The sequence below is a fragment of the Pteropus medius genome, unplaced genomic scaffold, assembly GCF_902729225.1.
Source record: "Pteropus medius unplaced genomic scaffold, Ma_sr-lr_union100, whole genome shotgun sequence".
NCBI lineage: Eukaryota > Metazoa > Chordata > Mammalia > Chiroptera > Pteropodidae > Pteropus > Pteropus medius.
In genome coordinates, this window is record NW_024340699.1 from 263,777 (window position 1) to 277,393 (window position 13,617).

At 46.9% G+C, this 13,617-nt stretch overlaps 2 protein-coding genes across 4 annotated transcripts in view; both read left to right on the forward strand.

Annotated features, from left to right (window-relative positions):
* Nucleotides 1-2,757, forward strand: part of ITK (IL2 inducible T cell kinase) — a 50,186-nt gene extending 47,429 nt beyond the window's left edge. Inside the window, exon 17 of the mRNA XM_039876526.1 lies at nt 122-2,757. Within this exon, the coding sequence (XP_039732460.1) occupies nt 122-193 (72 nt within the window). The 3' untranslated portion in view covers nt 194-2,757. The remainder of the gene's footprint in view (nt 1-121) is intronic.
* Nucleotides 2,758-8,582: 5,825 nt separating this feature from the next.
* Nucleotides 8,583-13,617, forward strand: part of CYFIP2 (cytoplasmic FMR1 interacting protein 2) — a 112,933-nt gene continuing 107,898 nt past the window's right edge. The window contains exon 1 of one of the 3 annotated variants that reach the window (XM_039876528.1): nt 8,583-8,647. The gene's annotated coding sequence lies outside the window, so the exon portion shown is untranslated. Of the gene's footprint in view, nt 8,648-9,029; nt 9,055-11,428; nt 11,676-13,617 lie in introns of those variants that run through there. The other 2 variants (XM_039876529.1, XM_039876530.1) reach the window with 2 other exon arrangements.

A 13,617-nucleotide genomic window follows, 5' to 3' on the forward strand; every position in this document is an offset into this window, starting at 1 on the left:
GTATGGCATTGTCTGGATGGACCGAGTCAGCAGAGGCTATGGCTATTGATTTCTTCTTTGCATTGGAACTGGCTAGGACACACAAATACCAAGAACTCAGAATCTTTTCTTCCCTCTCTAGAAACCAGAAGACCGGCCACCTTTCTCCAGACTCTTGAGTCAACTGGGTGAAATCGCAGAATCGGGACTTTAGCAGAGACTCAGCTGCAGATCCTCAGTGGGGGCAGGAAGTCCTCCCTCCATAGAGCATTAAAAGCTGCCACCAGCCCAGGACTCCCCAGAGGATGCTGGCCTGTGGTGCCAGTCCCTGAGCTGGCATAGAGGCAGCACCCTGACAGAAGCTGGCCCTGGGCCACAGGCAGGAGGCTCAGCCAATGAACTGGGAGCGAGGCCAGAGCAGCGGCGATGTCTCTTCCCTCCTTCCAGCCTCTTATCTTGCATGGTGCATAAACCTCAATCTGACAGCTTTCAGGCAACCTTTCTTGCACTTCTTAGAGAAAGGGAGAAATGGGGTAGGACCCTGGATTATTATTTTTATTATTATTTTAAACATGGATATAAAATTCATAGTCAAAAGACTTTTTATGTCACCTGACAACACAGAATCCCAGGATATGGGGCAGAGGAACAAAGAGCATGACTCTTCTTCAAGGAGAACTGTGAGTTAAGGACAAAAAGAGTAAGCTCTGCCATGATGCTGTCAGCCACAGCTTCCTGCCATAGAGGATGATGGAACAGCTGCTCACATCAGAGGCCGGATATTCTGAGAAACAGCTTTATGAGGTTTTACTCAGAGTACACTGCCACCTCTCTCCCTGAAGGGAGCACGATGGACTCAAGTCAATAATTTCGATCCCACATTTGGAGAGTTAGGTATCTGGTGTCCGGGCAGAAAGAGGGCTTCTGATGATAGGGAACCAACTGGTACAAAGGCCTTAGGCTGTTACCACTCCAATGTGTTAAGCCAGGCAGGTGACTATGCCTTCCCTTCGGCACAGAATGCTTCCAGAGGCATACTAGGAGGAAGTGGTTCCTTCTGAACACTGACTCTCAGGACTCTGTCATCACTTCCACCCCTTCCAGGAATCAGTCCCCTCTCTGCACTCTGTCACCCTCATCAACAGAGGGCAGCATCGTGTTGGGCAGTGTAGCCTTGCAGAGAAATTGTAGCTTGTTTAAGCCCTAGAGATTTGCAACCGTAAGGCTGAGACTTTAAGTCTCCCAGAATTGGGGGAGAAGAACAAAAGGTGTGTTCTTGCTCAAACAATCTGCATGGAAACTGAGTCAGGCACTGAGTGGGATGCTCCTAAGATGCACAAGGATGCCTACTGTTCACTGAGCACTTAAATATTCAAAGTGAATATTTGCTGAGCTTACCCTGCATGCACATCAACCCCGTGAGATAGTATTTTTACTCCCATTTTACAGATAGTAAAACAGAGGCTTTAAAAATCCAGGACACCTCCCAGAAGTGACAGAGCTAGGCAGTATAGAGCTGGATTCTAGCCCACAGCTACCTGACTCCAGTTCGCTTTCTTTATTCCTGTTCAACATTGCCTTTTACTGAAAATGAAAGGGATCGCAGAGGAGAGAAACACAGCAGAGAGGAAAGGCAGAGAAAACCAACAAAGACATCAACGAAGCATCACCAGCAAGTAATACTGATCCCACACAGACGACTGTGGTTGGCACTGTAGCACTCCAGCTTGGAGTAAGATCTTCTCTTTACTAATCTGTAGCCTCCCTTTTGTCAGAGTTTGAGCTCACTCAGTTAATTAACCCTTTGATTCACCTAACCCACCAGAGTCATCATGTCTCATGAAGGATTTATAGGAGAGCTTCAAAGCAGCTTGGAAAGATTCTCCTGCAGAAGTATAAACGCTTCCTTTAATTATCATTCCAACTTTGAGCTGGCAGCAGTCTTCTTGGACACTTGGTGGGGAAGAGTACTCCCTGATGTAAGAGAGAGTTAATTTTCCCACGGTGTTCAGATAAAACTCTAGGAGCGATTATTGGATGCCATTGCAATCATCTTTTTCTAAATCATGTGATATTTTGACCAGTCAGAGAGTCAGATGCATAACTTTTAGCTATAATTATTGTGAAACTGGGAACCTCAAGACAGAACTCAGGAGATGATCTTATTCGACTTATCCAAAATCATCCCTGTGTATTTTCTGGCATTTTGTAATTCTCTTCTGGAAATTTCAACTACAGATTTCTGAAACATCCAGCCTAGAGGGAAAACATCAGAATTGATTAATTTCTGTGGTCTGGTTTAGAAAAATCCCTCTTGCATGGTATTATCTTGTCTAAGCTCAGATTCACTGGGGCCTTAACTGAATTCATGTCGATAATTTACCTCCCAATGTCCTATCCTGCAAAATGGGCTTCCTGCCCGTTTCCTTCCACCCCTCACATTTTGAAAATGGTGCCATGTGGTCACAGGGAATTCTCTTATAGAAAGTTTCAATTCCAGATACATTTTGTAGATTTTGCCTCTTGTACCTTTTGAGACTATGTATTTATATATGCATAGACTGAATATTTATTAGTGTACAGTCATTGCTAGTGTTCACAATTAAAATGTTACAAATATCTCACCCTTTGTAAAGCACACAAAGTTAAAGATCGGGCCCAGCAAATAAAGTTGTACGTTTTAGTAACTATGGTGTGTATGATCTGAGTTCCATATTTATCCAAATGTCGAACAACAAACATTTTCCTTAAATAAAAGTGGTTACATGGTTTCATGTCCCACAGACAAGTAAAGACTCTATGTCGCTCAACATTTGTTCAACAAGTACATTTCAAATGCTGCTTATGTTTTTATGTTTTTATGTTTTTATGTGCTGAGTGCTACAGAAACAAAGATTTAAAAAAGGCACAGTCTTTACGTTTAAGAAACTCCAGGTGTGGTTGGGAAGGCGGGCATATAAACAAGAATAATATCAGGGGAAACTTCTTAGAACCTTGCTGGTCACAGTGTGATCCCTGGACCAGCAATAGCAGCACGGCCAGCTGGTGAGAAATACATATTCTCCAGCTTGACCTTGAGACCCGCCGAACGATAATCTACATTTTAACAAGATCCATAGATGAACATATGCAGATTAAAGTTTGGGAAGCTCTGTCACAGAGGATATGTCTGACTCAGTTGTGAAGATGAGTTTTAGATTTTTTTTTTAAGGCAAGAAGTTGTCAGAAATAAGATAAATAGTTTCCAGGTAGAGGGATAGAGGAAACAGAATGGATTGGGAAGCTATTATTAGTTTACTATTGCTGAGCGTAAGTTGATAGAAGGGGTAGTAGACAAATTGAAAGTGAGCCTAGAAATATAGGCAAGGACCATGTTTAAAAAGATGTTTTTTAAAAGATTGATATTCTACCTATAGATAGAAAAAACTATCATTGAGCAAGGAGAGAAGGTCAAATTTGTGTTTAAAAATATATTCTGGCAGCAGCAGGGTGAGTGGATTTGAGAGCGGCAAAGCTGGCAGAGGAGAAACCAGTTTGGAGGTGATCCTTGCCTTGCTCCGAGAACCAGATTATTGCCCATGCTCACTCACTATCATCTGCTACGTGGGCGACACATTGAAATTGTAATTCGGAATTCTTCAGTCACAGTTGGACAGAAATGAATAGCTATTCTCCTCCCCCTTAAAATCCCTGTGAAATAAAAGCTGTGTTTTTATAGTATTGGTGTGTTGAGCTCTCCTTGTACCTTTCAGTTTACCAAATGCCCATGTCCACAGCAGGAGCCAGTTCGTGCACCAGAGAACCGTTAGGCACAGGTGACAAAGCCTCTGGCTTCCATATAGTCCTTTGTGGGACTCATCTCCGGGCTTCACTTCCACTGGAAAATGATTCACATGGGAAACTTCTACAGGGGATTAGACGAACTCGTCTGCTTCTCAGAACATTTATCCTACAGACCCGACTCTCTCTGGAATCTTCCAGCGTTCTGAGGTCCACCCCTCTGAGGAAGAGGCAGAACATACTCCATTCAGCAATACGGACTCTGTGTGTGTGTGTGTGTGTGTGTGTGTGTGTGTGTGTATGTATGCGCACGCATGCATGTGTGTTCGTTGACTGTGATTCTCCCCAAGTGATGTATAGTTGACTTGAGAAATAACAGAACCATACAGATACTGTTAGAAGGAGTTATAGAGATCCTTTCCCCTGCTATTGCTTGTCACTATGTTAGGTGCATTAAGATGAACAAGGTATTTTATCAGTTAGGGACCAAACATGTCGCACTCGCATTAAGACGATTCAAGCAGGGCTTGTTTACAAAAGGATTATTTAAAACGGTGTGGGCCAGGTTTAGGAGAACCATAGGAATTGGTACAGAGGAAAATAATAGCCTCTGAAGCAGTTACCACCCTAGGCCTGAAGGGCGAGGAAGGGGAGTGGTCATTTGAATAAGGGAGCAGAGAATCACCTGGAGAATGTCGCTTTTAGAGAAGAGGACCTTTACTGAGGGACAGAGGAAGATCAAGGCAGTATCACAGGGAGGAAGCCAGAGGAATAAATACATTGAGCCCACTCTCCTCCCTCTCTTCCATCAGTTGCTGCAGCTTCCGGTTAACCAAACCCCACTGGAAGCCAGAGGACTAGGAGACCCTGACAGTGGTCCGCAGAGGCCAGTGATCAGGGGAGACAGTGCGGGGAGAACAGTGAGGTGGTCTGGAAGAGCACCACATGCGGGCGGTACAGACACCACCCTGTCTGTTCCCAGATTCCATGCTCCCAACCTTCCTGTGGGGTTGGTTACAGGGTCTCCTATGCTAGCCTGGGAATACAGCAGCACCCACCCCATTTAGCCTCAGCTATGTTTTCGCGTCCCAAATGGAATACGCTTAGATCCTCTTTATCAGTTCTCGCCACAAATTATTGTAAACAGTATTTGTTTAAATAAAGATGAAATGTTAAACGTCCTCCATTATCAAGTGATGCGTAAGAGATCGGGGCTTCGAGGGAGGCCAGTTCTTCAGAAGTTATGGGACGTGACCGACGTGAGGGACGACAGCAGAGAAGGGAGGGAGGGCGTTCCCAAAGGGCCCAGGATAGCGCTGCCCTGTTTCAATGGCAACACGGTCCCCCATGTTTCATCTGTAAAATAACAGTCTACTTCTGCAGCCTCGGGAGGATAAATGAACTCATCTCCATATAGGACTTAGCATAGAGGCTGGTCCCAAACAAACACCCAGTAAGTGTTCGTGTAAAATATATGCTTTGACAGGTCATTTCAGATTCGAAGAACCAAATAGGCAACCTGGTTTCCTATGGAAAGACCTGGGCCCAGGTCCAGCGGGCCTTGAGCAACCCTTCCCTGTTCTTTCATGTGTAAAATGAGGCAATTTTGAGCAAGTGGTCAGGTTTGATCTACTGAACAATGTAAACTGGGTAACTGACCATCAAGTCTCTCTTTTCCTGATAACTACATAGATGTGCGAGCTTTCTGTAGCAAGCCCAGAGCGCACAGAGTTTTTCTGTATTATTCACATTTTCTCTCCATCTCGTACCCTTGTCCTTCTGTCTTCTTAAATTTATTACTAATTAAAAACATTTAATATAATGCATCTTTGTAACTTGTATTAAATATATTTTTGGAGTAAGGTGGCATATTAATGAATACATGGATTCAGTTTGGGAGGGGGAAATGAGGCTGTATATAATTTTGGTTAAAAGCATGAGTTTTGGTTTCACTACCTGGGCAAGTTATTTAACTCGTCTTAGTTTCTTCAATTATAATATAATTACATTTTTCTTATAGGATAATTGCGAATATTAAATGAAGTAATGCACTTGGTAAACGTTAGCCATTATTATATTAGTACTTATGGTTTCTCTCTCCAGAACCAATTCTTGTGCCCATTCCAGATGCATCACGTTGGTTTCTACGAAGCAGCGGATTTTAAATAAAGATCTAGGTGTCCTAAGTGACTTCAGGCTTTTCTAAAAACAAGGCAATATTGCTACACACAGAACCACAACTCATGGGACACCGCTTTGCAAGTAGCAAAACAATTCTTGCCTGATAACTACAATCTTCTCACTGCTGACAGTGCACCTGGGGTTGGATGTGAAGGAAATCTGAAGGCAGTAGACAGATGGCTATGAATTTCACTGGCAATGTATAAGCTGACTTTACTTTTGACTATTCATTTGACCCATTTTTACTGAACTCCTGCTATGTACTAGTCTCTGAGGATACAATGGGGAGCAAGATGGACCCATCCTTTCTCTCTTAGGTTTTATGCTCTAAGAGTGGGATGCAGGCAAGTAGGTCAACAATTACACAAGTGGTATAATAGAGGAAGTCCAGGGGGCTATAGATGGCTAACCCTAGCCTGGGGATCTTGGAGGAAGTGCAATCTAGGTGAATACCAGAAGGGTGAATAGAAGTTAGGCAGTAAGCTGGAGGAAAGGGTGGAAGAAGAAAGGAAAGGAAGACAGATTATTTCAAGCAAAAAAGTCGAGTTTGTGCAAAGGCCAAATGCAGCAGAGAACACAGCAAGTCTGGGGAGGTAAAAGATCCCTTTTAGCTGAAGTATATCAAGCTTGTTCATAGAAGAGGTAGACGCTAGGTCATGAAGCCCCTCGCAGGCCATGGTAAGGGGTTCAGGCTCCATCCTGAGAGCATAGGAAGCTGGTGAAGTGCTTTAGGCATGGCAAGGACATGTCCTTTGTTTTAACTCAAGCCATTGTCCACAGTCAGCGGGTCCTTGGAGAGTATCCAACCTACTTCACTGCATAGAAGGGGAAATGCAGAGGTAAAGCGACTTGCCTAAGAATACCTAATTGCAAAACTAAGACCAAAAGGCAAGCTTCTCAATGTCCGACGCAGCAGTTTCAACAAAACCACATTGTTCCCTTTATAAGCAAATAGAATTCAGGGGTCAAAGATTAATTTTTGCCCAAGATATAAGCAAATATATATGTAATAGTCTTTTTTTTTTTTTAAAGCAACTTCTTCCTAAAAAGTGCAAAGACAGGGAAGGAACCACAGATGTCTTCCAGAAATCTACATCTCAAACAATATTCTCTTTAGAATGAAAATCCATTCTCTCATTGTTACGTATTTTTAATGGCTAAAACTCAAAATCCCAAGGATCACAGTGGAAAATTTAAAAAAAAAATTTTTTTAAAGGAAGAAACCTTATTTCTATTTTTAAAGCCATCCTCCACAAACACCCCCGCAACTTTCTCACATGGCATTAGGGACAGAAATGTGTGTGTATGTCATCCTTTCTAAAATAGCAATTTAAATTAGAATGAGTGATGTAACATCAAACCATGGAGGATCATGATTTCGAAGTGTTTGGGCAATAGTGTGAGGTCATTGAGGGCAAAGACTGCCACAGCCCTTAGCTTAGACTTGAGTAATATGGCGCCTCTAAATAACCCCTGATAGGAAGACCTGAGTGATTAAATATAAATTTGCGGGGCCTAGGCAAACAATTGCGAAGGGTTCCCTCGTAACAGGACTTCATCTCTTAAATCTATATATACTTTAAATCATCTCAAATGCTTTCAAATTATTTACTCTGTGAGGTAGGCATGGCTCCTTATAACTATGGTGGCTTCTCAGGAACAGAGCGGTTCAAGGCTGGGATTTGGTGTGGCTTGACTTCAGCCTGGCCTGAAGGCCCGCCAGGCTGCATGCCTTTAATGAGAACCGTGTCATTAGGAGAACCTTAAATGGCAGATTAAGCCTTGAAGAGAAGGGTGCCTGTCCTCCCAATTCCTTCCCGGGCTTTGCCAAGAATTACTTCCTGTCACCATATATTTTCCTTTTTGTTCCTTAGGCAATTCTTCCGGAATGTAGTTGAGGCAGGTCCCTGCTTAAGAGATGGCAACTTCGGAGACTGGCTTTAAGGAAGGGAAGGGGAGTGCCCCAAGTTATTCTGGAGCAGAGGAGAAACAGACTCAGTTGATAGAAGGGACCAGACTCAGTGGGTAGAAGGCCCCTCACCAAATCCCAGGGTTTCTTCCTATCATTTCATCCTGTTGCTTTCCTTCACAGAACTTCTCTCCGCTGCGATTGGACATTTACTAGGTCAATTTATGCGTGCCCTGTCTCTCTTGGTAGAGGATAAGCTCCAAAAGGGCAGGGATCCTGTCTTTTGTAGACCAGGGCAGACCCAGCTTCTGACATGGTACTGGGAACAAAATTGGTGCTCGATAAATGTTAGGTAGATAAATGAGCACTTGGAAATAATGTGAAATCAATGAGGTCCGAATAGAGTCCAAAGCTTCCATCCTCCCACAGCTGCAGGTGGGGTTCCCAGGCATGCCGGGCCTGGGGACAAGTCCTTTCTCCCTTCTGTATCTCCAGTGCAGGGCAGCTGGCTGTGCTGAGGCGGGAGCCCCAGGTGCAGGTCTGGGATGCGCTGACCGCGTAGAGGGGCCCACTTAGAGACCCTCGCCATAGCCATTTCCTGCTCTTTGTGTGACAGCCGCGGTGGCGAAGGGGCCAGGCACCGGGGGCGGAGGAGGAGCTGCGGCGGGCGGAGAGGCGGGGCCGAAGGCGGGGCTAGCGCGGCGGCCGGCGGAGCCGAGCCGGGCAGAGCATCCTGCGCCCCAGCGCAGGGCCCCGTGGTATCCTCCGGCGGCTCCCCTGGACCTGCCGCAGACCCAGGTAAGCAGCGCTCGCAGCCTTGGGGCCGGCGCGAGGACCGGGATGCTGCTGGAGACGGTGATGTGGCCGTGAGGATGCGCGAGGGGCCGGCGCCCCTTCTCCCGGCCTGCGGGGGGCGCTCGGCGCGGCGCCCCGGCTGGCGCGGCCTGCGGGCCCTGGAAGCCTCGGAGGCTGGGCCCCAGGTCCCGCGCGGCCCCCTTCCCTCTCTGGTCCACCCGGGCCACCTCGCGCAGACCCCCTGCGGGGAGGCGCCGGCACAGGGAGGGGCTCTGGCGCGGCGGCGGCAGCAGCAGCAGGTGCGCGGCCTGGCCGGAGCCGCGGGCCGGAGGGGAAGCAGCGCTGATCCCGCGTACCCAAGACACCTGCAGCGGCCGCGAGCCCGGCGGCGGCGGCATCCCCGCGCCCAGGTACGGCAGAGCGCCAGCTGCCGCCTCTGCTGTCTCTGCCGCCGCGGCTACCATCACCTCCCCCAGAGCTAGCGAGAGCCTCCTGGGCCCGCCTGGCAGCCGCCTTGGGCACCCAGCGCCCTGCGGTGAACCTGAGATGGGTGGGGCGAGGGGCGAAGCGGCAGCGTTTGGGTGTGGGGGCTTTAATGAGAGAGGAGGCTCGTCTGCCCGGCTTTGAAGCCTTCTGGCCTACGCCAGCAGCGCTCTTCTCCCGGCTGGCGGGGAGCAGGGGGGAGGGAGGGGGGAGGAAGGGGGTGAGTGGGCCGACTCCTGGGGAAAAGGTTGGCTTTCTTGAGCTCTGAAGAATCAGGAAGGTGCCTGCCAGTCTGTGTGGCTTTAGCTTTTCGGGACAGCCCTCCCCCGGATGAGTACACACCTTCTACGGGAAAAGCAAGAGAAGGGGGTGCTCTCTGTTTAGGTGTGGGGGCGGGAAGCATGCTCTGATTAAGTGTATGGTTCTCTGTACGGAGAGCCCAGCAGGAAAGGACACGGGCTGCCCAGGTGTCCTCACCAGCTTAGGGATTCTGACTTTGACCTCTGCTTGCCTAGTTTTCCCGCACAGTAGAAACACTCACCAAGGGCTGATGGCCACCGGCTCCCCTTCCAGCCAGGCCAGGAAGGGGGCAAGGATCTTTTCCTGCCAGATCCTGGGCGCTTGTTCCCTCACGGAATGGGCAGGGAGATTGGGGCAGTTCTGCAAATCAGGAGAGTCCTGTTCCCACAAGCCCCTTGTCCACCTCCTGCCTGTGTCTCTTTTAGGGCAGAGGGTCTTACCTTCCTCTTGGGCACAGGCCCTGTTGGAAGATTCCAGCAACCCTGAAGATTACAGATGTTGGAGGCAAAAATCTAGGTCCGCATCCTTGGGCAGGATTGTTAAGGCTTTAAGGTTGTTTTCTCCAGCATCAGCCTTCTCTGTGACCCTCCCTGAGGCTTCCCACCCCCACCTCCACCTCCACAAGGTGCCCTGTGCTTCTCGTTCTCCTTGTTTTCAAGAAAGGAGCCAAGACCATGCTTATCCTCAAGAGCTAAATTCAGAAGAATTTATCATTCTGTGCAGAGCAGGTGGCTTGATATCATTCAACCAGAAAGGAAACCGTGGCTGAGAGGCATTTTAATGGAAAACAAAGCTTTTGGTCAAGTACTTGGTATCTCTAATGGTAGAATTTTAGACAGTGGGCTGAAAGCCGAAGTGGGGAGCAATTTTGGAGAACAGCTCCCTGCAATGACAGTATCTAGCAGCTGTCAGCTCTGTTTGCGAGCAGCACTGGCCCTGAGGGTGAAAATATCCTGGTCAGGGGTTACTGTCACTAGAAAGCATTTGTTGAGCACCCAGTGTCCACTTGGGGGAGGTGAAACTTTCCTATAGAGAGTTACTCATGGCCACTGGCTGCCATCTGCCAAGACAGTTACCAGGCCACAAGAAGAGTGTGTTTTTACTTACAAAGCCAGTGCCTTTGCCTAGTTGTATACACTGAGCCTCTGGCTGGGGGCATTAGCTCTCTGCTCACTAAGCTTCTTTATTATATTTCCTGGCCGGTTCTGACCGGTTCTGTAGGCACCCAAGCCTCCCTTGTTCAGTCCCTGCTGGAAATGGAAAAGGAAAAGCTTGCTTTAGGCAGTAGGCCAAGAGTGGGATATAAAATCCAGTAGGATTGAAGGGTTTTCCTTAAATCAAATCGGGCTGGCCAGGAGAAGGAAGTAGACATGAATTTAAAAACTGGGAAAGGTCCCAAGAGAACACTACACGTCCCCTCTGGTAAAGCGTGTCCTCTCAGGGTGTTCAGCGGGCCTCCGCTACCATTTGACCAATGAGCTGAATTAGGTGATGACTAGGCAACAAGCTAATTAACACTGGGAACGGCGCTCCTGGAGAACAGTGTAGAGCTCCCGTCTCCACGGGTGGGGATTGGCCCGCACTCTCAAAGGGTTTTCTTTTGGCTGCTGTTGGCCCTAGGGTTCCACCAAGAGCTTCACACAAAATGGCCTTTTATAGCCTCCATGTGGCCACTATAACAATGAGTCTATTTCTTTACTGGCAAGTATTAATTATTCTCTTGTAGTTGACGAAACCAGACATCAGTCACCTCATTGCAGCCTTTGTAAAAGGCCTTTGGTCTTGTTGTTCTCAGGAGCAAAGCCATGTCTGGGGTCCAGAGGATGGGCCCTGCATTAGTGGTAGAAGTGGGGCAAGAGGGTGGAGCATGCTGCCTACTGAGTGGTGAAGTACAAGCCAGCCAGCAGTGGTGGGAAGGAGCTAGTACTTCGTTGGATGCTCTTATTAAATGAGGGATGCGTGATGGTGCTAAGTAGAGTGATCAGCATATAGTACTATCTTATGTTGTTAAATGTGTTAATTACATAATCATTAAAGATGTGGTTCATGTGTGTAGTTAACCCACAGCTCTTACCAACTCCTCTACCTCCAGAGCCTTCCTGGATTTTGCTTTTCCCAGGGGAGTTTGTCTCTGTCACCAGGAAACTCAGCCCCAGGTTTGCCTGCATAGACAGCCAAAGGAAAGAATGATAAGACCTGGTGTCAGTAAGGCTTCAGGTAGGAAGTGCTCTCGAGTAGCACACTGAAGGTGGGTATAACTTGAGTAGGCAAAGAGAAGGGGGAGGGAATACTCTGAGCAGAAGCCCAGAGATAGTTCTCACATTTCAACACACAGAGGTCAGGAAGGACCTCTTCCTCTGTATGCATTCAGCGTTTTGCAACCAACCAAGAATGTTGAGGGCGTGCTTCACTTCCCAGGCAGACGGAGCAGGACAATGGGCTTAGGACACAGGATTATCCCTGACTTGCTGTGTCCTTTTAAATCAGCCACTACCTTTCTGACTTTGAAAATTGGGCAATGGAAAGCAGCCTGCTTAGCTTGTTACCTACCTGTCACCACAGGAGTCCACAGATGAGATAATGTCTATAAATCCCAGTCTAAGAGGAAAAGGCCATGGAGAGAGAGAAGAGAAGGAGGTTCCTGAGTGTGCAGTTCTTTTGAATGGCTGCCCTCCATTCCTCAAGGAACAATTTATTAATTATATATTGTGTGTCAATTTCAGAAGACAAATCTTTGGCCTCTCTGTACCATCACACCAATGGGAAACTGAAAGGCACTTTGTGACTCGCAGGTTCTTTCAAGGCCCCTGGATGGCCCTGTCTGTACAAAGGCACTTCAGATTTCAGGCACTGGTGTGGGACGCCTCCAAGATGCAGAACGTTTGGATATTGGCTTCCTAGCCATGGCCATTATGCCAAGGATGTGCGTAATGTGCCTAAAAAGGTGGCCATTCAGGCCATACTCCTTGGACCCTGGCAAAAGAGGAGAAAACAAATTAGGTGCAAATTCTTAAAAGAAATTATTTTGAGAAGATGGGACTTGGGTTCAAGCAGAATTTCTTGCAGGGATTATTCTGGCTGAGTGTCATTTTGATAGACTTACTGCAACTCGGAAACAATGCCAGGAGAGAGGAAAGTTAACATGGCCTTCTGGAGAGATGTCTGGGAAAGACTCAGAGATGACTCCATCAATAGGCCTTTGGATTTTGTGTTTGCATCATCATTAGGTCATGTTAGAGCAGTGGTTCTCAGACTTCGGTCTCTTTGTGGAACGGAGGGATGGTTAGTATGCCCATGTTGTATGGCCTCTTTTCTAGATGAGGCAGGAGATGAGGCCCTCTCCAGAAAGTAAAGGTGGTGGGAGACTGGTTAGGAAAGTTCAGGTTTGGAGCAGCTGTCTCTGTGGGTGGAATAAGAAATCAGTTGGGGATGAATGAGAGGATTGTCTAAACTTCACAGAAGGTCCAGCTGAGATCAAAGACATTCGACAGGGCTGACCCTCATAGGAGACACTCAGTAACTCAGTGTTAAGTGAAAGGACACTTGGATGATTTTCGATTTGTGCTTTTAAAATGCGATGCCTTAAGACCGATTTAGGCGAGGTAAGATTTCAAAACTAGGGGTGGGTCATCAACCTCCAAATATTCTATACCTTTTAAAAGAAAGGAGGTTTTGCTTTTTATGGTTTGAGGTAGAAACCTTCTGACAGAAGAATTTTCTAAAGAGATCTCTTCAGATTCTTATAGTAATAAGACTTAGATATAGTATCTTAGAGGGCCATGATGTTTTTTAAATTTTTTATTATTATTTTTGACCAGAAGACATGGATTTTGGCCATTGGCTCATGCATTCAACAAATCGTTCATGAACTGTTAATTAAGCAGGTAATGCCTAGTATGTCCCCAGCTCTGTGCTAGTTGCTATGGGTCAGACCCCCCAAAAAAGATGACTATCCCTGTCATTTTCAGTGATCCCAAGAATTAGTAAAATATAAAGCAGTTTATAACACAGTAGGAAGTTATGGACTCTAGACTGTGAGTGCTGTAGAAATCCAGAAAAATGAATTCTGTGATGGAGTTCAGCCGGTCATACCTTGTTGGAGGAGGCCTATCTTGAATTAGGCCTTGGTGATGGCCAAGGATAGTATTTGAGGATGGAAGGGGAGAGGACAGCCCACTAGGGAGTGGAGA